Raw genomic sequence first — 27,546 nt, forward strand, 5'->3', positions numbered from 1 at the left:
TCTCACTGCAGTTTGTGCTTCAGGGAGACTGGTGGATTTACTGTGCCCACTGGCACCCTGAACTCCTGTGTGATTTCTATATTCTTTAAGATTCTGTTGCTTCTCTTAGTTAAAGTTCTGACTGATATCTCACACTTTTGACTCTCTTGCTTCTACAGAGATTTAAGACATGGGCTGCCTTTTGTGTTTTAATTGAGAAACTCAGAAATAAAAGAAACTTTTGTCCTGGATCAAAGGACCTTTAAAAGTGCACATGAGGCTCTCTTGTTCAAGGAGGTACCTGTAGCGCTAGAAGTTGTAATTAGGGGAGTAAAGGATGACTCCACCTGAGAGGCCAAGGCTGGAACTGCAGAGAATGGATAGAAGGTGATCTTGGATGTATGGGTGGATTGATACGGAGTTTTTGCATGTTTCATAGAAGTTCATGTTTCATGGAGTGGTTTGGATTGGAAGGGACCTCCAAGGGTCATCTAGCCCAATGCTTCTGCAGTCAGCAGGTAAACTAACTTCAGATGGTCTCTTCAATGCTCTTTATTTCATTTGGGTGAATGAGTGAAGTTTGGTTTAGATAATTTCAGGGATACCTTGGGGTAGGCCTTTTTTTTTTTTTTTTTTTTCCCACTCCTGACTAATCCATTTTTCATGCAGCATTATCACCTCTTTGTAATCCATGGGCAACAGGGTGGAAGCTCAGAACATCCTCTTAGCTTTGTGGAAGAACACAAGGCAGGTGCATCTATTCTTTTAGAGCCTGCATCTTGAGTTTTCAGAATGTCTTTGGAGGGTGTGGTGGAACAACACCAGCTTCCAAAAGCTGAGCCTTTGTTTTAGGAAGTCGGGAATTACTTTACTTCATGTGAAGTGGGAATGAGAAAGGTTTTAAGGATTTTTGCTCTTGCTCTTTGTCCATGCAGGAAAGAAGCTGTCCTCTTCCCGTTCAGTAATCTTATTTCTGCTGGTCCTTCTATTGGTGTGACTCTGATCCCCTGTGGGAACTGTAGTCATTAGAGGCCGTGTGACACCCTAACACTAGAGCGTTTTGTGCAATGGTTATAAAAGATTAAATCCTAGGAGGTCGTAGAGGAGAAATGGGCCAAACATGGGTTTGTGGGGGGTTTTTTTTGTTGTTTTTTTTTTTTTGCTCAGTTGAGTAGGAGGCTGCAGGATGCTGGTTGCATCAAATTTCCCGTGTAGCTCAGTGTGGAATAGGAGCTTCTTCCTCTCCTCAGACCAAATTTCTCACTAATCCATCTTTTGCTTCAGCCTTTGTCACTGGTTGGAGCACATTAACAGCCTGTCCTTCTCTCTTTATCTTTCCTTCCTTGCCTTCTAGTGTCAGTCACTTCCCTGGTTTTGTTCTCTGATGTAAGAAGCTTTGTGAGCTCAGGTACTTGAAGTATGGAACTGTTGGCTATGGATACCTTTGAACATTAAAAAAAGCTTAAAAAAACCACCCACAAAACATCTCTTTGGCACTTAATCTATTGCTGAGATAAGTTTTTCTGTCTTTAACTACCATGCTTGTCTCTTGTAAGACCTGAGATGATTCTTTTTCATGGCCTTTAGAACAGCCTTTATTTGTAAAAATTGAGCAGATTTTCCATGCAAGGCCCAGTTAGAGTTATTCTGAATATTGCACATTTGAACACATGTACCTTCAGTGAGCCCAGTAAATTCACTTAGCATGTAAACTGGGGTGATAGAGTACAAAGAAACCTAAAACTAAAACGTAAAGAGGCTGTAAGTTGAATTTCCTGCTGGAGGCACGTATCTGTCCTCACTCAGTATGACTTGCTTAAACAAGTTTGAAATTATAAGGCTGAAGTGTTCATCACTTGGCAAAAAAAAAAAAATACAATAGGAGAGCAGCAAGGGGAAGCACATGTTGCTGCTTGCTTAATGAAGGTGGCTTGGCCAGCCTTATTCAGAGATTCTCATGCATTCCCTTGTAACAGAGTGTGAAAAATGCACTCTACAACTGCTAGCCACAGAACTAAACCTGGCAACTGAAGGCCAAGATGAATGATTAGAATAGGGCAGGGCAGTGCCTCAGCTGCTGCTTACAGTTTCTGCAAGCAGCAGGAGCTTGTCGCTGAAATAATCCTGCATGATGGATCTTGTCCTGGGTCTGCCTCTGGAAAATAGAGAAGCAGAAGTCATGTGAGGATTGATTTTTAATTTTTTAAAAATGTTTTATTTAATTTTTAAATTTTTGTTTAAATATGGCAGAGCACAGGGTTGAAGATGGAACAGTTTTTAGTTTGTAAGAGTCAGAAATTTAACATGAAATGTCAGCTGAGCCAGAGCTGTGCTGTTACTTGAGTGTGTTCAGAGCTGATGTAGATAAAAATACATGTCATTTTTTCTCTTGTCCAAGGAAACTGACAGATCAATGTTGTTCATGACCTGAAACACGTTGCTACAGCTTTTGGAGTAGCTGCTTGGCCTCTGTAATGGCAGGAGGCCCAGAAAAGATGCTAACCTTGTTCTTATTTTCTCAGCATATCTTGGAGTTTTATAGTTTGGCATTTTAAGAAGCACTGTATGCTGTGAAATCCTGTATGGGATCCCAGGAAATCCTGACCAACTTGATGCAGAGAAGAAAAACTTTCATGAGATCTCTCTAGTGTCATATTAAAGATGGAGACTGGCTCTGTCCCATATCTTGCCAGACTGGTAATGCAGGATTCTTCCTCTCTAATTAAGTGTATTCTCCTCCTGCCATAGTGTCTATGGGTGTGGGTAGGTTTCTTCACTGACATGGGACTCCAAAAGTGGAGATGCCTAAAGGTACAACTAAGAAGTTGTGCTACTACTTACTGTATTAATTACTAATAGATCAGGCTAGGGGTGCAGGAGTGTGGTAATTCATATTGTGAAACCCTTAGAATTCACTGGTTCAGAGTGGAACTGAGAAGTTTATATCTCTAACACCCCCCAGGTGCTGTAAGCTCGTTTCTGTGTGAATGCACTCTTCCTCCTGGAGTATTGGTGCTTGGGCTGATGCCCTATTGGAAAAGGTTGCTCTGTTGTTGACCAGTCTGAGTGGTCACAGCTCTGCAGGAGGTACCCAGACACATCCCAAGCTGAAAAGCCTGTTTGTCAATGATGACTAAAGTTTTCCTGATACCTATTTTAGCTGATCTTGTACTTTTTTTTTTTTTTCCCTAAGTTGAACAAGCCTGGTATGGATTTGTATATTTCTGTGTCATATTTGCCCTTTCAGGGGACTTTCTTTTATACATCCCAGAGCAGCTAAGGTGGAACTCTTGGCACAACCACCATGTGACAGCAGATTTTCTGCCATCCTTGCATATCAGTAGATGCTAAATTTTATCAGGTCTAAACAGCACTTCTTGTATTTCTTCTGCTTGCTGCTAGGCAGTTGTTACCTTACAGCTGTTGTAATAGTTCTGCTTTGGGACTTCCTTACTTGGAGGATTCACTGAGTAGTGACAGAATTTTAAAACTGCTTTACAAAGGCAAGAGAGTAAAATAGCATAAAACTAGGAATTGGTGTTTCTAGACAGTGTTCAGTTAATTTCTTTTTAATGCTCTGTGCATGCTGTTGAGTTGCAGGGTAGCCCCTCCCCCCAGCTGCGAACTGGGAGAAAGCCTTGTTTAAAAAGAAGCAGTTTGGTGTAGCTGTCTCTGGTTCCATACAGAATCTTTGATGCACATATGTAGCTTTAAAAGTAGTTTAGAAGGCTATGCTGAAGTGGGTTGTGCCCACTTTGGGTTAACTGACTCTGTACCCTGTGTGAGCTGCCATACTTGGAACAAATCCCAGGTGCTGGCAGTGATTTGTTAAGGTTGCTGAGAGGATGAAAAAACCGCCTGGAGAAAGGATGAGTTTCAGTTTTCCCAAGAGCACAAGGCTAGTTGCTGTGCAGGAGGATGCTTACTTAGCAAGGTGCAGGTTGAGGCTGCAAGACTTTGACTTCTGAACAATTTCATGGTCTCTGTGTGAAGATGTTGCAGGAGGCAGCTGTGGCAGAGTCTTGCAGATGTGATTATTGTATTCCCTGTGTTGTGTGGAGGTCTGATTAACAGTGGAGCTTGGAAAATGCTCAGAGATGGTCATTTACCTTGCAGTGCAAAGCACACAATATACAATCAGGGATCATTGGCTTTCCAGTCATGCACAAAGATACATTTTTTGCACGAGGCTTTGCCCTTAGTCTTGTATATGCAACAGCAATGTTTTGTTGGGTTTAGAGAGAGCTACATGCAGGGTTAGAGGCAGTCTAGATTCTGCTAGTCCAGGTGGTTTGGACAGGTTGTAGTTAATGATTTGAGTGGAGGTGGCTCCTGTTTGCCTGTTCTCCACCTGTGCTTTGCTGTGTACTAGGATTTACAGGCTCAGTTTCAAACTGTTCTATAACACCTATAAAGTTTGAGGTGAAAGGGAGATCTCTGGTCCTTCAAGGAGTGGGAGGCTGGATCCAGCCATGTGTGGGTTCTGGTGCTTGTACCCCTCACCCCCCAAATAAGACAGGTCTGTCAGAACTGTGTTGGATCAGGGCAGGGGGACTACAGAGAGAAGACATGGAACTGATGTGTTTCTGCCTCCTTTTGCCTGTTGCTGCTGAATGTCTCTGGCAGAGCTGCCAAATACCTTCCTTCAGTTCAGTTTGCTTGCACTTCAGCATGCGGTGCTTCCGAGAGCTCCCAGCACTGCAGCCTGCACTTAGTGCTTTTTAGTTCAGGCTGGGGGAATGCTGCACAGAAACCTAAGCAACTCACTCAGGATGGTAACTGGAAACCTATTTATTGCCATGGAGACTTGGTCTTACTGTAAGCTTTTCCATTTTGCTCTTGGGCATATATTTGGTACCTATTGGCTGGGAGTTAACAGTTGTCAAATGCTGGGCAATTGGTTCTGCTTTCAGCTCCAAAGTGGCCTGGAAACAGCCAATTTCATTCCAGAGAAATAACATTGTGTAACTGTAAACACTTAAACATAATTGCCTGTTTAGGATTGAGCAGTGTTAATGACAAAGCCTAGATAGGTCAATCCAAGAAGTAAGCATGAAGAATACTAGACAGAAAACAAGGGCTGGGATGAGAATTTCCTCAGGTTCAGTATTAGTCACTGAGTAGCAGCTGGCAGCAGCAGTCACTTGAGGGTTTTCATGCAGTGCTGCAGATTTGCTAGAGGAAAAAATATTTTTTTTTCAATCAAGGAAAGAACAAACTGCTGAGAGTTGACCAAAGTAGTATTAAAGATTTAAAAATATCTCAATGCCACTAGTTGAGATGTAAGAGCTTTTGTAATAGTAAAGAAATCATCTGTGCTTTGGAGTTCTACACCATGTTATGCATAAGGAGAAAGAGAAAGGTTAATTCTAAGGTACAGCATATTCTTGCTCTGAGGGCAGCTGGGAAAAAGACAGCTACTACAAGCATGAAAACCGTTTCAGTGCTCTGAAGCACAAGACTTTGACAGAACCCTGTTTTAATATCACTGGAAGTATTTGGGCTTTTTGAGAACAAAAGAGTCATTTCTCTTAATGCTTGAAATCAGATATTCAGGTTTTCTTGGATTGTTTTGTGTAAGACTTTATATTTGTCATTTGGATGCATGCATCATGTGAAGTAGTTGTGGTTTATGTGTAGGGTAGATGACAGGATGGGCTCAGGTTCAATGGCATGTTCCTCTGCTATTCTTCTCATGCCCTTTTCAGCTTCTCAGATTGGGTAGGTAGCTTGATGCCCAGGCTGCAGAACAGAGTGTTACTGCACTACAACAAATGCTACTTGGAGATGAAATGGATAAATTCCACTGCCACATTTCTGGCAGAGATGTTCCTAAAGATGCATCTGTTGCATCTTCATCCTTGTGTTGCCAGCAGATGCTGCTTTCACAGCATTTAACAAGAATTTCTTGGAATTTAAAATGTTTCTTCTTTTAATGTTTTCATTCTTTTAGTGAGCCTCCTGGCCATGTTACTGCCTATAATCCATGATTCCTTACATGCTCCAGAGTAATGTTGCCTTTGATTTTCCTTGAACAAATTCCAGGCAAGTTTACAGTTTTGTTTGTAGTGAGTCTGTAATGCACCTTATGCACATGTTCCTGTGTGCCCTGCCCTAGATGATCCTGCTTTGGCAAGGGGGTTTGGACTCAATCTCCAGAGGCCCCTTCCAACTCCCACCATGCTGTGATTCTATGCACAGACTCTCAGGGATCACCTCTTTCTTTCAGGCTTTTCCCTAAGACAAATACTTTCCTGTCATGTAGCATTTCTTGGTTTGTGGTATGTTATCTGTGGAACCTCTAAGTGATGTTTGTAATAAATACGGAGAGAAATTGTTCCTGAAAGCTGTGGTGTTCCTGGACTGAGATCTTGCCAGTAACCAAGTAGCTGTCAGCCCAGATATCAGGAATGTGCTGGCTTGTCCATGAGACAACAGGTGATCCAACCTTTGGAAGGAGGTGATGTTGTGGCCTGTGAAATGCTAAAGGTCAGCTCTGCAGGTTGATGCAGAAGAAACGCTGCTGCCGCTTCAACAATCCTAGGGTTGGTGCACCAAAGCTTCCCAGGAAACACAGTGTTGAACAACAAACTCACTTGCTCCACTTTAGCTCTTTGTTGGGACTGTTTCTGGCAGCAAGTGTCATGTTTGGAATGATGTAGTTGGTTCCAAAAGTAAACATTTCAGTCTGGTGTAGAGCTTGGGTGTTGGTCACTGTGCTGATCAACAGGGAGAGTTCTCAGTGCTCTCCTGCTTATTCTGGGTCTCATTCTTCTCAGTCCTCAGAGCTCTGTGTGTGTTACTTTGATGGCAACCAGAAGCAGAGCAGAACTTTGTTCTGGTGTCCTCAATCTTCTCTTCAGCTACAGGAAAGAAGTAGAGCTTTGTGCATAAGTAGAAAAGTTTTTCAGGATTTCTTTTTCCTTTTAATTCTTTCTGTACATCCCGAGCCGACTCAAACTTTTTGGATATGACAAAGTTACAAATAGTTTCTCTTCTGAACTGCTTGAGGAAATCACAAGTTGTCTGCTGCTGAAGGTAAGCATTAAAACTAGAAAGGGCATGTCTTTTGGCAGTGCCAACTGAAACCAAGGACGTGCAAGTGTTCTTTATTAGGCAGTTTATGGGGCTCAAAGCAACTATATTTTGGCCAAACAAACAGCAGTGGCAGGGTTATGCAATGCCAGGGAGCCATGGCAGCCTGTTTGTGCAGCAGCAGTATAAATTCCTCTGTGCATTTGGGTCATCTGGCTGATGGTTCATGTCCTAATTGATATTTTTGTGCTACAAGTTACATTAGCACAGGAGGAGGCAGGGCAATAGAACTGTCTGCACTGTATCCTTTGGAGAGGCAAGAGACTTCTTGGCAAATACATAGCTGTTCTTCAGCAGGTGAAGCTCTTGCAAGTTTTAGATAAGAAAATGTATGCTAATGTTATGCAGTGATTTTGAAATGGAGAAAGGATGATAAAGCAGTGTCAGGTAGTTTTGACTGATTTCTTTATCTTATCCTCAAGACTTGAGGTACAGGCTGGAAAAACCTAGAATGTTACCTGTCTGATGTCCTTTGGAGAATCACAACATGTCTATGCTTGTAAGTGTTGGTGTTGGCATTTTGAGGGCAAAAACACCACCAAGAAAAGTTTCTATCAAGCTCTTTTGAGTCTGTTGATACTTGGAAGCCTCTAGGGTGGAGTGTCAAAAGGTACAGGAAAAGCATGGATAGGAGGGAGCATTCTGCAGGGAAAGCTCATAACAGAGTCAATTTTTCCATCATCTGTGAAGCCTGAAGTAAACCCCCCAGGTTTACCTTGCACTCAGGAACCTTTTGTAGTTTGTATTGTATGTTTGAAAGTTCCAGTAGCTGTTCGCAGACCAGGTAGTTTTAACAGATGTTGTTCCAGGGGTTTAAACTTGAGTCCTCCAGTGGTAAAGCCTCAGGAATGCTCTGTGATGTAACGAGTGTGTTCTGGTAGGTGCTAGGGTTATGCATTGTCTCCTTAGATCCTGACTTGATGCTTGTTGTGTTGTGCTGGTTTCTGTGTTTTACTCTGCTTAGTGCTCTGTTTCCCTCAGCAGTCATTTAAATCAAACCAACCCAACAACTTCTCAAAACAGTAACAGTGCGGTACAAGGAAGTTTTCCCCTTTGCTTCCCAGGGAGACCTCAACTCAGATAATGGCCTTGAGAGACAAATGAGTTCTCCAAAGTACTGGTCAGAGCCATCTTTTATCTTTACAGCTGACTGTAACGGTTTGAAGTGTTTGAACTGAGGCCTGCTTAGCATGGCTCGGCAAGGGATGAAATGAATACTTCAAGAAATGATGTCAAGTGTTCATATGAATCCACTCTGACTGTATCCTGATAGCTGATGTACTTATATCTGTCTGGTTTATTTCAGGAGTTTGCAGCACTTACAAAAGAGCTGAATGTGTGCAGGGAGCAGCTGCTTGAGAGGGAAGAAGAAATCGCGGAGCTGAAAGCTGAAAGAAATAACACGAGGGTTAGTTCCTTGTCCCCCCCAGGATCACCATGCCTAAAGCTACATGGAAAAAACACCGAATGGTGGAGTTGTACAGCTGAAAGCCTTCTGTGGGAGGCTGCGCTGCCCTCTGTCATTGCAGCTCTAACTGGTTGAGGTTTTGTAATCCTGCAACACCCAAGATCAGAGGAAGAGTGGGCAAGCTGTACAGCAGCTTATGCTGCTGCCAGCAGAGTAGTTCCTCTCCAATTTAGAGCATTTCCTATGCACAGAAACCTCATTTGAAAGGCAGGCTGAAAGAGAGGTAGGAAATGCTCAGATATGGCTTCTGACATGGCTGAAATGTTAAAGACAGGTCCTTGTGCTTGATGCAGTGATCTTTGGCTGTCAGATTTGATGTTTAGAACTCAAAGCTTTATGTTGTAGGAGGCAAAGTTTTCAGCAGCTGTACAGAACAGGAATAAACATTGATCTCTTCTTGTTTTAGTTATTACTGGAACATTTGGAGTGTCTTGTCTCCAGGCACGAGCGATCTCTCCGAATGACTGTCGTAAAGAGACAAGCTCAGTCTCCAGCAGGAGTTTCTAGTGAAGTAGAAGTTCTCAAAGCACTAAAATCTTTATTTGAGCACCATAAAGCCCTTGATGAAAAGGTAATGACATCTGGTAGCTAACATCTTCTCCTGGCCCCTCTTTCTTCTGTGTAGGCCATGCAGTTTGTGCTGAAGTTGAAGCAGTCTCTGCACTTTTTTCCAAAGTCAGGTAGTGGCTTTGCTGTAACTGCAGCAGTAGCTGCCTTCCTAAGTGCATGTACTGCACTGAAGGGAGGTGTTGCACTTTTAGTCTAGTACTTTATTACCTGTGCTAATGGGAACTAAGCATGGTTCAGGGGCAGTGTGTTTGTTGTTGGAACACATTTGCCTAACTGCATAATATCAGAACTTAGTCTTTTGATTATATAATACAAGAAATGCACGAAAGAACAGGAGGAGAGGAATCTGCTTACACTGTGAGAGGAAATAAAGCTGTTAAGGGAACTCCACCCTTCACTTGTGCCTGATGCTGGCAGCAAGATGTGCTGACTGAATTTTGTTGCTGACTCAGTTTGCCTAACTTTTGTGACCCTTATATGTAAAGTCTGGCAAATTATTTTAAGTTGGGTTCTGTCTCTTCTGCTGTGTTGTAACTAAGTGAAAGCATGTGCACCCTGTGCCTTGCAAAAAGATAGGCAAATTCTGGCTGTCTTTCATTCTTAGAATCATAGAATTGTTAGGATTGGAAGGGACCTCAAGGATCATCTAGTTCCTCACAGCAGGTCAGGTAGTTCAGAGCCATATCTAGCCTGGCCTTAAAAACCTCCAGGGATGAGGCTTCTGCCACCTCCCTGGGCAACCTGTTCCAGTGTCTCACCACCCTCATGAATTTATTCTTAACATCCAATCTGAATCTACCCTTTTCTAGTTTTGCTCCATTCCTCCTTGGGTCTTATCACTCCCTGACACCCTAAGAAGTCCCTCCCCAGCTTTCCTGTAGCCCCCTTCAGATACTGGAAGGCCACAATAAAGCCTCCTCGGAGCCTTCTCTTCTCCAGACTGAACAGCCTCAACTCTCTGTCTTCATAGCAGAGCAGCTCCAGCCCTCTGCTCGTCCTCGTGGCCCTTCTCTGGACACATTCCAGCATGTCTATATCCTTCTTGTAAGAGGGGTTCCAGAACTGGATGCAGTACTCCAACACTAACCCAAGTGTTTGCTTATGACAGAAAGGAAAAGCTGGATTTTTAAGATCTGCATAGTTTCTCTAGAAGGCTTTTGGAATCTGTTGTAATTAGTGCTGGCTCAGGAATAAGTGTAATGGAAATAGTGTCATTGTTACCTGAAAGGGTATAGCAGTAGGGGAAATTGATTTCTTTTTAATTTGAATGATTTCAAATGATTTGAAATTCCTCTTCCAGGTAAGGGAGAGGTTACGAGTAGCACTTGAAAGGTGCAGCTTGTTGGAAGAAGAACTAGGTACTACACATAAAGAGGTGGGTTGCTGTTTTGCCTTCCTCCTGCATGTGCTGTGGGTGTTGTAGTCAATATTTGTACAAAGGAATTTATGCAGTTGTCAAGGTTCACTTTCACTTCTTGTGTTTGAATTGTTAATTATTTTTTCCTTCCAAACAGGATAGCTATGATTTTTAACTCACTTGGAAAAAGAAGAAAGGGAAAAGCTAAAACCCCCCCAAACTTCCCTTACCTTCCTTTTACAAAACCCAATAAAAAGATGTGAACAAGAAGAGTTCCTGTGGCTTTAAAGAGAATTTTTGGGTTGCAGTGGCATCAGTTCTGGAGTGCCTGTGCCCTACCTTGCAGTAGGATCAGTAATTGTTTTGCTCCTTTGCTTTTGCAGCTGTTCCTGGTATTATTAGTGAGAAAGGAATTGACTTGAAACATATGCATATAAACTTTTGTTCTTTTCAGTTAATGATCCTGAAAGAGCAAAATAATCAGAAGAAAACAATTCCAGATGGGATGCTGGATATAAACCATGAACAAGAAAATCCTCCAACCACAAATGGGAAGGTACAGCTCTTTGCTTTGTTAGCTGATGGCTGAGTGTTTGTTGGTTTGGTTTTTTTTTAACCATTAACTGGGATATTTCAATTTAATGCTATCATAAAAGACTTTGCATGACCCAAGGAGAAGGTCTGTTACCACACTGCCACTCTGTGCAGTCTATTTAACTTGTCTTGGGGGAGGGATGTTTGCAGGTGAGTTTGTTTTCCAGATTCCTGTGCAACATGCAAATGCCTTCTGTCTTTTGCCCCCTGTTTGACAGCGATCCTCTGATGGTTCTTTATGCCACGATGAAAACCTTACGAAAGTGATTGAGCTCCAGGACATCATAGACAAGCAGAACAAAGAGCAGACACAAATGAAAGAACGCCTTACTGCTTTGTCCAGCAGGGTGACAGAGCTGGAAGAAGATCTTGACACAGCTAGAAAAGACTTAATAAAATCTGAAGAAATGAATACGAAGTTACAGAGGGATGTCCGAGAGGTGAGGAGGGAACTGCCGTGAATGGGACTGCTTAATAAAATGTCATAGAATTGTCAGGGTTGGAAGGGACCTCAAGGATCGTCCAGTTCCAACCTTGTTGCCATGGGCAGGGACACCTCACACTACAGCAGGTTGCTCACAGCCACATCCAGCCTGGCTGCAAAACCTCCAGGGATGAGGCTTCCACCACCTCCCTGAGCAACCTGTGCCAGTGTCTCACCACCCTCATGGGGAAGAAATTCTTCCTAACGTCCAATTTGAATCTACCCATGTCACTGCTGCTCAGCTGTCTCTTTATGATTTTGGCTGGCTTTGGTTTAATGGGTGAGGAGAAAATTGCTTGGAGCATGATAGTGTTATATATATATTTTTTTTAATTTAAAAGAGTGATTGCTGAAGAAAATGTCTTGGGAATAAATCTGTGATGAGCTAGATACTTTGTGAATGTATTAAGTTAGTCTTAGCACTGCAAGCTTGATCGTGTTCTTGAAAAGATGCTTGGTCTTGCCATAAAGGCTAAGCTGATTTGAAGTTCACAGGTTTTAGTCTTAAAGATATATATGGTTGAGGAATTTAATTTCAGTGATGGATGTCAAGTGACCCAGTAATAGGACAAGGGGCAGTGGGCACAGACTGGAGCACAGGAAGTTCTACTTAAGATAAAGGAGAAACTTCTTTGTTATGAGGGTGCTTTGGGAGCAGGCTGTCCAGAGAGGTTGTGGCATCTATTGGAAACTTTAAAAATCCACCTGGATGTGATCCTATCCTGAGCAACCTGCTGTGGGTGACCCTGCCTGAGCCAGGGGGGTTGTACTAGATGTCCAGAGGTCACTTCCAACCCCCACCATGCTGTGATTCTTTGTGATTGACAGTTCCTGGTACTGATCAATTGCTAATTTCCAGGGTCCTGTGTATTGCAGTGCATCCTTGGTAAATAGGGAGCTTAGTTAAATCCAAGAGCAATCTCTGACCGTCCCCAGCAAGTAAGATGTGCTGTGTTTGTGCCAATGCAGAGGCAGCAGAGCCGTGCTATGATTCAATACAGACCAGACTCTTTAACTACTAACCATTTAAAAAAATATAAAAATCATTGAACTTGTAAACCTAAGTGAGGCTCTTCTCTCTAGTTCGTTTTCTGCTGAGGGAAATAAGGATGTATCTGATTTGTTAAAAAAAAAATAATAAAAATTATTGCTGCTATTGGTTTGTGGCGCTTTTTTTTTTCCAGTTTGTTCACTAAATAATTACTCCTTCCATTCCAAATTCTGTCCTGTGTCTTGCATAGACTATGGCCCAGAAAGAAGACATGGAGGAGAGAATTACAACTCTGGAGAAACGCTACCTCGCTGCACAACGTGAAGCTACATCTGTGCATGACCTCAATGATAAACTTGAAAATGAAATTGCCACTAAAGACTCCATGCATCGACAGGTTGTAGCTTGAAATAAGAGAACTAATGGAAGTCATCAATGTTCACACTGTACTTAAGCACTTTGCTTTTAAGGAGATAAATATCTGCAATGCGCCACTGGTAGTGATTGTTTTTCAGTAACTGGAGGAGTGCATTGTGTAGTTTTACCCTGGAAATAAAAGCTGAGAGAGTTTGCTGGGGAGGGAAAATGGGTTTGAGCATTTTGGTGCACTGAATTGTGGTGCAGCAGGGCTGTTTGCCCTCTTAATTAATGAGTAATTTTCTGATATGTGAAAATTACTCATTCTAAGCTACACCAGTTTTTAAATGTGTGGAATGTGTCAGGAGTATTTTAGCCTGCAACAGAAGTGAATGTTCCCTTATTTCAGGAGAAAATCTGACATGAGCTTGAGATGAAGCAGTCCAACTCCATCAACCAGAAATGGCTCTTCAGCCTATCACTTCCTGCCTAGAGGCAGGCAGCTCTTGGTCAGCAAGACAAGTCCTTTTTAGTATCATTCTTAAAAGAAGTTATTTAGACTTAAAAAATAACTTCTGCAATAATATCCTTAGTGGTACTCAAAATATAAAGGAATTTTTGCCTTGATGTGGCTCAACATCTTGGCACAGCCTGGACAATGAAAATTCACAGGTTGTTAGATGCTGCTTCCCATACCTACTTTTCTTTGATGATGTATGGTTGCTTTCAGAATGCACAAAACTGCAGGAAAGCATTGGTAGAGAAGAGTTTTCTTATGTAATGAAGGGGAAGGTGCCACATCTTTGGTTATGAAACCAGTTTGGGACAGTTTGTTCTCCATAGGTCTAGTACAGCAGTAACCTGTGTCCTTGGCCTTCTCAGATGAAAGTGAATTTACTGTTTTGCCACTAAAAGTTTGCTGATCACAATCCTGTGCAGAGTGAAGACAAGAACAGGCAATTGCAGGAACGACTGGAACTAGCTGAGCAGAAGCTGCAGCAGACTTTGAGAAAAGCTGAGACTTTGCCAGAGGTGGAAGCTGAGCTGGCACAGAGAGTTGCAGCACTTTCAAAGGTGGGTCAGGCAGTGTCCTCAAGGCTCTCTGCTTCCTTGGTCTCCTGCTACAAGAAACCTATTCTTAGTGTTGGGTTTGTTACATTGTTGTTTGGGTTCAGAAAGTGTCTCTCTTTGTTCTGTACGTTTCTGTTCATCTTTATGAATATACTTTGCTTTACTCTCTGCTGGGTTTGGGCTTTCATTTCTGCTCCTCAGAACTGGAGCAGGTTTTCTTATTAACTCTGCTACACGGTGAAAATGTTTCTCTGAATTACTATCTTGCTGTCTTTTAATCAATTGTTCAGTCAGAAGCATGAAGTCTTCTGAAACAAGTTTTTGTGAAGGGGAGCCCAAGTGGAGAATGTGGGGGGAGAGAAAGAATTGCACTCAGTAGTAGTGAGAGTTTTAGAACGCTGCACATGCAGTAATGAAGTCTGAAGAGTTGTGTAGTAACTGCAAATGAGCCTTTTCAAGTGTGTGTGTGTGTGTGTTCTCTTTTCAAGTCTCAGTTTCACTTCTTTCCCTGTTATCTTTCCTGTCCCTAACTGGCTCTGTAGTCTGACCTTTTGTCTCCTGGGAGCTCTGCTGCTAAAGATGCTAAACTATTGGAACTTGCCACCAAGCTTAGGAAGGTAGAATTTGTATCTTAGTCCTTGCTTCTGCTTGCTGCTTCCTGCTTTGCCATGATTACTAACAAAGGGTCATGCTGGTTAGGGTAGTGAGGAAAAGCTGAGAATGCATTCAGTTTGTATTTATTTTGGGTTCAGTTCTTGGGGTTATGAATGAACTCCTGCTGTTGCAAACTCATTTGCAGAGAGTAGCTGATTCATGATACTTAGGGGTGAAGAGGCTTCATTTTGTTACTTACCATCTGAACTTTCAGCAGGTTCTTCTAGTGACAGGCATCTGTTCTGCATTGTGCGTTACCATAGATGGCAGTTGTGCAAAGCATGTCAGATATATTATTGTGCTTCACTGTTTCCATACTTTTGAGACTTGTGAAAACAAAAACCAAACAACCAAATTCTAATTTTGCTGTCAACTTGACAGGCTGAGGAGAGGCATGGCAATATAGAGGAACGACTGAGACAGATGGAAGCACAGCTGGAAGAAAAGAATCAAGAACTGCAAAGGGTATTGTACATATTTTTGGCAAAGATACAAAGCTGAAAGAATCTCATCCCCTCCATAGCTGCCTATTATGCAGCAAAGCTGGGTTGTTTCTCATCTCTAAAGGAGACCCAGAGTTTAGGCTGCATGATAGTTGGGAGATTTGAGCCACTGTACTGTGGGTGACCTTGCGTCTCAGGAAAAAGCTGGAAGTTTGAAAATAGGCTGGGAAATACCTGGTTGCTAGTGAATTGTTCTCATGATCAGGCAGATCAAGAACTGACTGGAAAAACAGGTTCCTAGCTTATAAATAATGGAATTGGTTCTAACATCTGCTCCTTTCTTGAAGTGTAAGCTCAGATTTCTGAGCTTCTGGTCTTGGAACAGTTGTTGGTGCTAAGTGTCCCTTACACTCCGTTACAGAGTCAAGGAGTCATTCCTTCTTCCTTTGGAAAAGTATTTCTATTGAGGAAAATGCATTTGGATTAAAGAAAGCTTGCTGGGTTTACAGCCTGGACATTGTTATGGACATTTTATATTTGAAGTTCTTTCAGTAGCTTTTACGTATCTTAGGCTAGACAGAGAGAGAAGATGAATGAAGAGCACAATAAACGTTTGTCAGAAACAGTTGATAAGCTTCTGTCTGAATCTAATGAAAGGCTCCAGCTTCATCTCAAGGAAAGGATGGCTGCCTTGGAAGATAAGGTAACAAGTCATATTCCTGCACACATTAATTATATATTCTTCACTCTGTAGTGATTTGTGTAATTGGCAATGTCTGTAACTCGGGGAAATTATCAATGAGTAGTTCTAGCTAAGGCTGTTTTCTAGTCTGGATTTGGAAAATTTGTTCTTAAATTTATTTCTTTGGGTTTTTGATTCGTAGAATGGCTTGGGTTGGAAGGAACCTTAGAGATCATCTAGTTCCAACACCTCTGCCATGGGCAGGGACATAACAGAATCACAGAATGTTAGGGGTTGGAAGGGACCTTGAAAGATCATGGATTCCACCCTCCCCCCCCAGCCAGAGCAGAATCCTAGAGTAGGTCAGCTAGATCAGATTGATTGAAGCTCCATCCATCCTGGCCAACTGCTGTCTCATGGCAATGAAATGCTTCAGTTGCAGTTTCTAATCATGTGTTCAGACTTTTATTGAATGTTTTCTTCTGCATCCATGCCAACTCACTTCTTACACCTAAGCCATCAGTCAGGTATCTAACACGTCTTCCCAGAATCCCAGGACTATGCACCTCTCAGATCATTTCATAGATTAAGTTCATTCCTTTCCCTGTTTTTGCCCTCTTTGAGCTGTGAGGAAGGCAGCAGTGCAGAACAAAATGCTTTGAGTTGCTCTAAGGGTCCTTCTCTGCCATCTAAGGCTGCAAACTCTTACTTTTTGTTGTTGTTGTTACCGTCACTAATTTCAAGATCATCAGCTGCTCCTAGTACTTCAGAAATCTTGATGGGACTTGTCAGGCCATCAACATGGTTGCTCCAACAGTCATGTAGAGGATTACTTTGAATTATTTTGGCTGCCTAATTAGCCCATTTTTTTAGTGGTCTTGTCAAACAGTTTTAAAAGGCTGGTGTGAAATGTTTGTGGAAGTTCTGCTGTTATAAATCTGTTATTTAGAGGGTTGCACACCTGAAAGGATAAGCTTTTAATTACAGTCAAAGTGAAAAGATGTAAGCAATAAAGTGTCTGCAACTTGAGATGCATCTGTGTAGTGTTGACTGAGTTCTTTTGATGCTCATTCTGGGTTAAGAGTTGAAAGCGTTTATAAATGATGTGCTCTGTGATACATTTTCTCTAGAACTCACTTCTTCGAGAAATTGAAAACGCAAAAAAGCAAATAGAGGAACTTCAGCATGAAAAGGTACAGTACACATCTCTGAAATGTGCTGGTGGAAAGCTGTAGCTGCATTGCTGCAGAGCAGGAGTGGATTTGAGTACCCCCATGAAACTTGGCATTACCTGGTTCCTTGGAGAGCAGAGAGCTGTTCCTGCTTCCTTGGTCGTGTTGCGTGCCTCAGGTTTACGGTTCTGTAGGTAACACAACATCTTTTTATTCAGACTTGACACTTCTGAGCATAAAGTGCCTGGGTAGGGTGGCAGTTTGCCAAACTTGAGCAGAATTTTTATACTGCTCTATGACACTAAAAAGCAATACTTGTGAAGTTTGGTATTTTTTTCTTAAAGCATTGGGTGCCATGCAATGTTTGACTAATAAGAACCATTGTAAACTTTTAAGAACTGGGGGTCAGGGAGAGAAATATTTATTAGCCTTGGCTGTTCCCTTTCAATAGCAGATGTCTGGTGTTCAGCTTGTCGTAGAGCTGACAAGTTCCCTTCTTGAATAAAAGTGGTGGGACCTTTCAGGTCTTCTCAACCTTAAGCAGTGGCAATTGACTTTGTGGTCATGTTGTCTGTTGTGGAAGAATCCTTGTTAGTGCCTGTTAAATCCAGGTAGATTCCTTCTCACTAAACATTCCAGTAAGCAGCAAGGCCAAATGTCAGAGGCTGTGCTTCTGTAATAAAATGAAGCAGGCATGCAGAGAATTTTGCAGAATATGCTTTGAGTTTGTGTATGTGGAGACCAGCAGTTTTCACACCAGTCACAGATGTTCAGCAGCTGCCACTTTTATTAGTCGTGCCTTCTTTTCTCTTTCATTGGATTTCTCTGGTGTTCAATTCTGAGTTTCTAGAGCACATAAAAATGTCTAAGCTTAACGTGAATGCATTTAGAGCCTTTTGTGCACAGAGCTTGAAAAATCTTGTTTCTTATTAAACATTACTACTTAATTATAGAGAAGTTAGTAAGAAGTGAATTTTGTTTAGTAACTGTTTTAAAATGTATAGTCCTTACCTAAAGTCAGTGTAGAGGGGCAGCAGACTTATTCTTGGATGCCCTTTTGTGCTGGTGCTGTGCTGTGTGTAGTAAAAATCATTTAAGCATTTTTTGGTTTATGCCATCAAAAGGGGATCTTTTAAAAGTCTCTTATTTCTGACTTTCATAAAAATGAGACCAACCCCCTAAATGGCAGTTTATAGAACAGTCTTTGGTTGTGTTTTTTTTTTTTTTTTAAAGCATGTTAAGTATTTTATCTGTTCACTTTTACAGGATCAACTGGTGTTAAACGTTGAAGCATTAAGGGCTGAAAATGACCAAGTGAGACTCAGAGCCACATCACTTCATCATAGGTACCAGCACTTAACTGTAGCTTAGTTTTTAATAATTTCTGTCAAGTCACTTTGCTAGATGCAATTTGCACTGTTGTGACTGCAAATACTTTAGTCACAGCTATAAAGCATATTCCTTGGGGAGCAGGTAAAGCAGTTTTTACACTGCTTAAAAAAGGAGGAATCATTTGGCTGGCCTTCTTGGTTTGTTTTCCCTGTCCTCTCTACCTTCATGTTTCTTCATGTTCCAGCAGACCAGATTTTAGGTACCCTCTGACATCTTCATCTGTGGCTGACAGTCATGCAGACTCCTACAGCACCTCGTCAGTGTTAAGGCGTCCTCAGAAGGGACGTTTGGCAGCTCTCAGAGATGAACCTTCAAAGGTAACAGAAAGCTAACATGGAAACAAAGCTTTGGCAACAAATTACCTTAGATGAGACTAACCTATTGCAAGGAGTGGTTAGACTAGGGATACACAGCAATAAACTGCTAGAGTGTGCACATCCTGCTGTGCTAAGGCACAGCTGCTGGTCTTTGTTAGCAAAGAATTGCAAAATTGGGATTTTGAAGTCCAAGTTGTTTTGAGTGTGATAAGACTGAACTCTAATTCAAACCAGTCCTGCTTCTGTGTGTGTACATGAACATGGTGCTGTTTTGTGAGCCCTTTCAAGTGCCTTTCATGGCACAAAGTTCTCATTGGATTTTCTAGCAAAAGTCTACTGTGAATTAGCCCAGATATGTGATGTTGGCATTTAGTCACTGAGGCTGTCCATTGAAAAAATTCAACCTCGTTGCAAGATGCAAAGTTTTCTGCATTTTAGCTTTTTTTTCTTACTTTTCTCTAAACACTGCTGCCTTGATGGATGCATTCAGCATGTAAGTGGACTTTGATTTATGAACTATTTAAAACATTTTGAGAGACAGTAGAAATGGTTTGGTTTTCCCATTTGAGTCAGAATATATTTTTTAATTTTTTTTTTTCTTTTAATTCTCTTAGGTTCAAACTCTAAATGAGCAGGACTGGGAGCGAGCCCAGCAAGCAAGTGTGTTGGCCAATGTGGCACAAGCATTTGAAAGTGATGTGGATGTTTCTGATGTGGAGGATGACAGGGAAACCATCTTCAGTTCAGTTGATCTGCTGTCACCAAGTGGTCAAGCTGATGCTCAGACTTTGGCCATAATGCTTCAAGAGCAGTTGGATGCAATCAACAAAGAGATTAGGTATGGTCTGTCTGCTGTTGAGGTTTTGATAAAAATGAGTTTCTGTGACACTGGAAATGCTTTTGGTGTGATTACTTAGAGTGGTGGATGCACATTCCTGGAGGTGGGCTGACAAAGGAGCTAGTTGCTGATACCTAAGCGTTCTTTTCAGGTTCTTTGTCCTCAGTCCCATTCATGGAGGGGATTATGAAATTTTAGTTTGAGAGAAACCCCTGTTCAGTGGCAGTAGCAGTGGTGTTTACTACTTTTTTTCAGGCTGGAGGAGACAACTTAAGTGTGTCAGGTGTTTAGGCTGTTTTGTCTGAGTTGCCACTTCTTCCTGGTGCCATCCTACTCAGATGGTGCTTGCCTTCGCACCTTCCCCTGAAACTTTGCTTTCTTGTAGACTTATACAAGAAGAAAAGGAGAACACAGAGCAGCGTGCAGAGGAGATTGAGAGCAGAGTGGGGAGTGGAAGTTTGGATGCCCATGGCCGCTTCCGGTCCATGAGCTCCATCCCTGCCCCCTATGCCGGCAGCTCCCTTGCAGGTTCCTCCCCGCCTGGCAGTGGCCGCTCCACCCCGCGGCGGATCCCGCACAGTCCGGCCCGGGAAGTGGACAGGCTGGGGATCATGACCCTGGTAAGTATCCACTGGCTTGTGTTTTCCAGAGGTGCTCCTATTCTGTAGGAAATGGGTTGTTTGATTTCCCCTTCCTCTCCTTCTTACTCACCTGTATTTTTCCTCTCTAGGTTTTTCTACTGCTTCCTTTCAACTTCTGTAAAAGGTGTCAGATACAGTCATAATGCTTAGGAAAAACATTCAGAGCTCAAGTCTATTATTTGGTCAGCATCTCATGCCTAATTATTCCTCCTGTTGTTATGGTCCCTCATCTGACTCCTCTTCCTACAAGAAAATAGTGTTTTCTTTTCAAACCCTGGTACAGCAACCCGTTTCTCCCTCTGCTTTAAACTTGATTTTTAGGAGTCCACTATTCCATTAAATATTCAGCTAAAATCGATTTGCATATATTGTATTAGTCTTGAAGGCTGGAACAACTGTTTCAATGAGTGCTAGTGTCTCATTTAGCCCATGAAGACTGGTAGGTAAAGAAGCATCTGTTAGATGCAGTAGCTGATGAAGTAACAGCTTGGGCTTAGCAGTTCAGTGAACAGAGAAAGAGAGAGATCCATTTTTTGGACACACATATGACTGCTTGGAAAAGCTTCTCCTAGGAGCTGCTTTGTGCATTTAAACCTGTCTTTGAAAACAGGATTAAAGTCTTCCACTGTCTAGCTTATACATAAATATTAAGCAAACCAAAGAGTTCCTCAGATTTGGGATGTCTCTTGGATCCAGGTGTTTGTTTGCAAGCACTCTCCAGGAGAAGCTCTTTCTCTGGTTAGTCACATGTACCTTGCCTTGTGTCCAGGTTTACATCTGCATTTGGAACTTCACTTGCTAGTTGTACATGCAGCACTGGACTTGCTACACCTTACAGGCTTGGGTTACTGTGCTTATCATGCCCATACTACATCAATCAGTAAACAAGGAATTCTATCATCACTGAGGGCAAGGGGACTAGAAATGACTGACTTGGCTCAGAGAGGTCTGTTACAGCAGTGCTTGAAAACAAGTATGTCAGCCAAGGACTTCTGCTGGCTTTTTAAAATGAATGCACCATGTACCAAAGAGTCCTATTTTTTCATAAAAAGGAACCATTTTGCCTTTCTTGAATGAAAATCAAATCATTCAGGTAGCTATGGCCATATATGCAGGGCCAGGCACACTGCTCTGACATGAAACCAACACATTTCAAAATACAGAGTGCTTTATATTCCCATGCTTCACAGCAATAGGTAGCTAAGCTAAGTACTTCTCTTCCAGAAAACTCTATCTAAATGTAAGTAGCTACTGTCTTGACCACTGCCTCAGAAGAATGTGTGTTTTGTGTTAAAATCCAGTGTAACTGCAGCAAAGTGAACTGTGCTGTGTGAATTCAAGGCACTTGATCTACCCCTTGCGTTTGCCTGATGGTTTTGTACATGCAAGCAAGAAGCTAGGCTTCAGGATTTAGAGTGAGCTTTCTGGAAACTTCTGGAACAGCTATTATGAATTACCAAACTGAATGAGTTCTTAGGGCTTTTGAAAATGCTTGAACAGAAAGGTGTATTAGTTTCTGGCTGTGTAGGCAAATCACCTCAGTGTTACCTGCAGTCATGATGTTAGGCAGTTCAGTTAGCTGAAACCTCTTGTGATTAATGGTAATTACAGAGCATCAACATGATACATTGTGAAACTTGTGGCTCTCTTGAACAGGGCTTGTAGACAGTTTTCATTCCATATGGTAAACATCTTTGTTTTTATGGATTGTAAAACGTAACAGATGAAAGATCCAGCAAGGGAAAGACGAGTTGGCTGTGCTTAGGGAGGGACTGGATGATCTTTAAAGGTCCCTTCCAACACAAACCCTTCTATGATTGTGTGAACTTAGGGTTTATTACCATAATACTCTGTGGCCAGATGGAACAAAGCTTCGCCAGTAGTGCTGCATAGTTTGCATGTATTCTACATTAAAACATGATAAAAGCTCTCACTGTGGGAGGGAAGCAACAAATCATTCTCCAACTTCACAGGAGACTGACTTAATTTTTAAGTAATTTGCTGCCAAATGCAATGATCACTATTAAACAAATAATCTAAATTAAGCTTTGTCAGTATCCATCTGAATAACTTGGTAACTTGTTTATGTAGCTCAGGGTTGCTGCCTTGCTCTGTGCACAGGCAGAGGTGAGCAGTACCTAGAAAGTGAGATACAGTAGATTCTGGAGTGGATGGAGGGTAAAATAAAGCCAGTGGTAGACTCTTGGCTCAAACATTCCAGCACTTGAATCTCAGTATAAGGAACAGGATACTGCTACTGCACAGAACTCAGCAACTGCTGGCACTCTTTCACAGTGATGAAAGTGGGGCTGCTTTTTATACTGTTTAGGAGACTACTGCAAAAATGGCTGAGGTGTGAGAAAGACACCTCACAGCCTGCCGTGGCTATGTGGAGGTTATACAGCTCAAGGCAAGTCCTTGACACAAGGATGGAAATCCTCTCACTTTCCAAAAGCAGCACCTCACACCTCCTGTTTCCCTTGCTGAAGGGAATGCAGCTGTTGTATGCTGATGTGCCTCTGGTGCCCATACATTCAGATATCTACGGTACTTCTGCAGATAACTATAAGTCTGGATTATTTTTTTTTCTTCCTTTTCCCCTCTTCAGGGACACATTTAAGTAATCTGATATGAAGAGTGCTTCCTACTCTGTACCTCTGTGTGCCATTGCTGTAATTGTTAATGATATTCTCCCTAACATGTTTTGTCTGTGCTAGTTGTTTCAGTCTGTGCTACAGTTTACAATAAATACAGCTTCTCCAAATGTTTTTTCTTTGCATGCATCTATCAGCCTAGTGATTTAAGGAAACACCGTAGAAAGGTAAAAATCTTTATTTACTGATGTGCCCCTTCGTGTTCTCCTGTCCCCAAACTCATTAATAGATACCAGGAAATTAAAGAAAGCCTTTGCAGGGCAGCTCTCTGATACAGCAAGATGAAACGCTCTCTGACCTTAAATGTCACATGCTTTACCCTCTTAACATCAGTGTAGTTTGGTTTTGTGCATTTGTTTGTTTGTCTGCTCTTTTGCTGCTGTGGGGACTGTTGTGCTGCTTTCTGTTTGTAACCACTGTTTGCAATTTTGATTAAAAAACAAACATTTAGCTTTAAAGATCTGTTTTGACAGACCTCTGTACAGAAATAAGTCTCTTACTCAAACTTTGAGATAAGCCACAGCCACAAGTGCTTAGGAACTGACTATGGAGTTGGTGATCTTGCTAATGATTGCCTAAACATGAGGAGTAAGAATCAAGATGCTGCCTTTTCACAGGACTCTGGTTTTCTGTCTCTGCACTTGCTGAAACTGATGCTTCAGGTGTATTCCCAAGTCAAGTTTTATGGTGCTGAACACGACTGAAGTTCTTAGCTCTGTGTATGAATAAAAGATTAGTGCTGCTTAGTCATTTCCCTAGCTAAGACTGAAATGTAGATAGTTTGCCGTAAAGGTACAGAAAATCCAAAAAGAAGTCAAAAAATAGGGAACTGCAGAATGGTAAGGGTGAGAGTATTCCTTTATCACTAAAGAATGGATTTTCCTTTTCAGTATTTCTTGTAGCATTGGTTCTAGCATTTCTCAACTTCTCCTTTTCCTTTAGTCTCCAGCTTCTTTAGAAGAGGTACGAGATGATAAAACCACAATCAAATGTGAGACATCCCCGCCTTCTTCACCTCGCTCTTTGCGTCTGGACAGAGTCCAGAAAGGAGCTCTGCACACAGTGAGCCATGAAGATATCAGGGACATAAGGAAGTAAGTAGCTGGGAACAGCAGCTGAGCATTTCAGGTTATCAGAATGAAATCTTAACACTGCCAAGCTGGTCAGCCTTTAGGATCTTAGTGTAGCTGTTGAAGAGTTTCTCAGAAATAGGAGTGTGACCACAGAAATGGGGGACTGTTCCACAGACAGGAAGAACAGAGGTGTTGATTATGGTCAGAAAAGCCTTTATGCAAAGAATTCTCCTGCTCCTCAAAGGCTGCATTAAGTCTGCTTTGGAAATGCAGGATCTGCAATTCTAGTGTTCTTTCACAGACTGGAATTTTAGCTATACATTCAGAAATCACTTGCGAAATTGCCATAATTTTGATTTGCAGATGTTCTTCTCAGAGTGCCTAAGCATCTGGGATGGACTCCACTCCAGTGTTTCAAGCTTCTGTTGTCTGCCTCAACTTGCCAGTGACTTGTGCTGTGGTTTTAACCTCTGCAGTGTGCTTTAAGCACTTCTAGTCTTGTTTCTTAAAGAACTTACTTGTAGTTCCATGCTCAAGGGTATAACTATTCTGTGCCTTCCTTTCTTGCCTGATGTAGTTGTTTGCACTGTTTTGTTTTATTTTTTTTTCTGCTTAGTGTCATGTGTGTTAGTGGACCTGTTTCTTTTCATGACTCATTCAAGGCTGAAGTTGTTGCCTGTGAGTTACTGAGCCTTTGACTCACAAAAACCTGAACTGCTACGCCAGTGAATTTCTTGTACAGGTGCTCCTTTATGACTCTTTTTTTTTCAAGTTCAACAGGCTCACAGGATGGGCAAATAAGTAACCCCAGTAGCAGTAACAGTAGCCAAGATTCCCTTCATAAAGCCCCCAAGAAGAAGGGGATCAAATCCTCTATCGGCCGCTTGTTTGGCAAGAAAGAGAAGGGACGACCTGGACAAACCAGCAAGGAAACACTAGGCCAAGGTTGGTCTGCCCTGCTTTTTGCCCTCTTTGATGTCTGTGTCAGTGTGGGCATATCTGTCACTGATTGTGTTGATGCTGATGTTTCGGACCTAGCGCCACCACATCTTCTGGTAGGTCTTTTTGTGAGGGCAGGATGCAAGTTCCACCTGTCCTTTGGTCTCCCCTAGCCTGGTTATTGAACCCTATGGAGGTGTTAGGGCTTGTTCTGTGAAGCCAAAACTTCTGCTGTATCTCAGAAGTGCAGGAGGCTTTTGTTGTTATTGACACGGATAGTTCCCTCTTCACTTTGCTCCTGAAGGAGCTCTGTTGAAATTAACTAGCTCAGCAAATGCTGTGGTTACCTTTCTTGTGTAATTGTTTGCATAAAGCAATAGCCCTGACATTGACACCACCATGAGTGATATGGGGACACTGAGAATTCATCTTACTGGTGGTTTAAACATGAGATTCTCTGTGTGATGCCAGCTGGTTTTAGACAGCACCTATTTGAGTCCATCCCAATCTGCCTTTTTGTACCTCATCTTGATGGACGAATTCAACTCAAAAACTGAGTGCTAGATGTGTTCCGAGGTTCAGCTGTGTGCATTCCTCAGCAGTAACATGGCAAAGGATGAAGCACATCTGCTCAGGAACACAGCAGTGATTTTTAGAGTTGCAACTAACCAAATCTGCGAAGATAACAAGACTGACTTTGGCTTTGTGGTTTTTCTTGTAGCTGGCATGGGAGAAGCAGACAGTGCTTCTCAGGATGCATTAGGTCTCAGCAAGCTTGGAGGTCAGGCAGAAAAAAACAGGAAAATGCAGAAAAAGTAAGTTACCAAATATTTAAAATCTTCTGTGAAAGTATTGTTTTGGTTAAAATGTGGAGGCTTTCTTGGTTTGCTTTTGTTTTCTTACATTTTTTTGTTTTGCTGGTTTTGTTTTCTTGGTTTCTTTTTTTTGTTTGTTTGTTTTGGTTTTCTTATATTTTTGTCTAGTCTGGTGCTATGGCTAATAAGCCTCTGTAGAATAGCTGGGTTTTGGGTTTTTTGAACTGCTTTTTCCAGAACACTCATGATAGGATAGATGATGGTGAGTTGGAAATGTATTTCAGAGCTGAGAACTTCATGTTGAAATACTGGAATAAAAAACCTCAGATGCAAAAGCTGACTCTTATCAAACTTCCCTCCCAGATCTGTTAGATTTAATACCTGCTACTTTAGATTTAATTCATTGGGAAGATTTCCCAAAGTTGGCTTTGACTGTTGTGCTCAGAGCATGGAAGAGTTGGCAGTGAAAGCAGGAGATGTTCTGTGCAGACATCCCTCTGTTAAGCTATTTCTGGTTCCTATCTAGTCAGTGACTCTCAAAGTCTTGTATTGCAGCTGCAGGCTGCTGCTGTGTTCACTGTTTTCACTTCTGTTTAAGGTTGTCCTGACATTCTGCCATACATTTTAACAGCTGAAATCTTTTTTACCTTGTATCATATAACCCTGGATTCCTCTTTTTGTATAAATTGTGACTATTTCCCATTTTTATGGCACCTTTCAGGTAGGCAGTTACCATTTCCTAGCCATGAGAATGTTCTTAGTGTGTCAAAAAAAAAATCTTTAGTTTGCAATTCAACTTCTGAGTGTCTAGTACATGATTTGTTGTTCCCAGATTTGGAAGAGACTAAGCAAAGACTACAGTCATAAGTGAAAAACAAGATATTGCTGCTAGTAGAAATCCTGACTTGATGCTTACTTATATGGTAATACAGGAAGCACTGAAATTTCTGAGTAGGATCTGGCATTCTTTGCATTTTTCCACCCAAAGCTGAGCCATATACCTTGAACTTTCATTGCTTCTGTTCTATTGAGGTCATTTTACTCTGTGTCAAAAAAAGGTGGCCAAGATTAGACACTGTTTTTGCCTTTTCTTACTGGCCTTTTGAAGACAGAACAGGGAATGTTGCAAAGAGTGTTAATTTTCTCTTTGCAAGAGATTTCTTGCAGTACATAAGCTCTTAACAAATAATGCCTGGTGACTGCTAATGAAAACCAGCAGTGTGTTGGTTTAAGGAGTCAGAATGGAATGTGGGTTTGTTTGTGTAACAGAACACTCAGCTGTTTTTCTTCAGCCTGCTCCACTGAAGGCAGTCTTAAGTTACAATGATCTGGTATTTTGCCTTCTCTCCAGAGCTTTAAAGCCACACCACATCTTGACTGAGGAAGGAGTTGTAGTCTGGTGATATCTACATAGTGATAGGTCTGTTCTTTGAACAGTACAGAGCTTTCTCAATATCAGCAACAAATTGCATCCTAGGGTAAAGCAGTCTGTGCTGTCTTTAATAAACACCAAAAAGGCACTTGCAGATAAGATATTGCTGCACACCTTCTGCTTTTCCAAAGGGGACTTGCAGTGCCTTACGTCCTGCACACCTCATGGCTGCTTCAAAGGCAAATCTGTGTTAGACAAAAGCTTGCAGTTTGAACCCACATAGCCTGGCTGCTGTGGATGTGTGCTTATTTTCCAGAGGGTCTCTGTGACTCAGATGTTTCACTGGGAGTGGGTATGAAACAGGCCTGTGGATGAAGATGTGTGTCCTGCTGAGAGCAGCAGCTGGGCCCTGGGAGCTTCTGAGAGAAGCAAATCTTAGCATTCAAAAATGCCAGCAAGGTTGTATAATCCAGCTGTTGGAGTTCTGCCAGGTGTGCTGAGCATAGGAAGCAATATTACCACAAAGTGTGAAAGTTCCCTTGCTGCCTTCTTGAGATGTTCATTACAGAACAAGTGGTAAAGCTGCTC

At 41.9% G+C, this 27,546-nt stretch overlaps 1 protein-coding gene across 1 annotated transcript in view; it reads left to right on the plus strand.

Annotated features, from left to right (window-relative positions):
- Nucleotides 1–27,546, plus strand: part of PPFIA1 (PTPRF interacting protein alpha 1) — a 48,715-nt gene that overhangs the window by 8,484 nt on the left and 12,685 nt on the right. Inside the window, exons 2-19 of the mRNA XM_054390444.1 lie at nt 8,381–8,482; nt 8,949–9,113; nt 10,413–10,487; nt 10,924–11,025; nt 11,282–11,503; nt 12,789–12,935; nt 13,835–13,969; nt 15,002–15,085; nt 15,635–15,766; nt 16,876–16,938; nt 18,184–18,263; nt 18,494–18,626; nt 19,241–19,464; nt 19,850–20,084; nt 22,897–22,926; nt 23,702–23,821; nt 24,621–24,756; nt 25,493–25,586. Of these exons, the coding sequence (XP_054246419.1) occupies nt 8,381–8,482; nt 8,949–9,113; nt 10,413–10,487; nt 10,924–11,025; nt 11,282–11,503; nt 12,789–12,935; nt 13,835–13,969; nt 15,002–15,085; nt 15,635–15,766; nt 16,876–16,938; nt 18,184–18,263; nt 18,494–18,626; nt 19,241–19,464; nt 19,850–20,084; nt 22,897–22,926; nt 23,702–23,821; nt 24,621–24,756; nt 25,493–25,586 (2,279 nt within the window). The remainder of the gene's footprint in view (nt 1–8,380; nt 8,483–8,948; nt 9,114–10,412; nt 10,488–10,923; nt 11,026–11,281; nt 11,504–12,788; nt 12,936–13,834; nt 13,970–15,001; nt 15,086–15,634; nt 15,767–16,875; nt 16,939–18,183; nt 18,264–18,493; nt 18,627–19,240; nt 19,465–19,849; nt 20,085–22,896; nt 22,927–23,701; nt 23,822–24,620; nt 24,757–25,492; nt 25,587–27,546) is intronic.

This window comes from Indicator indicator, chromosome 21 (assembly GCF_027791375.1).
Source record: "Indicator indicator isolate 239-I01 chromosome 21, UM_Iind_1.1, whole genome shotgun sequence".
Taxonomy (NCBI): domain Eukaryota; kingdom Metazoa; phylum Chordata; class Aves; order Piciformes; family Indicatoridae; genus Indicator; species Indicator indicator.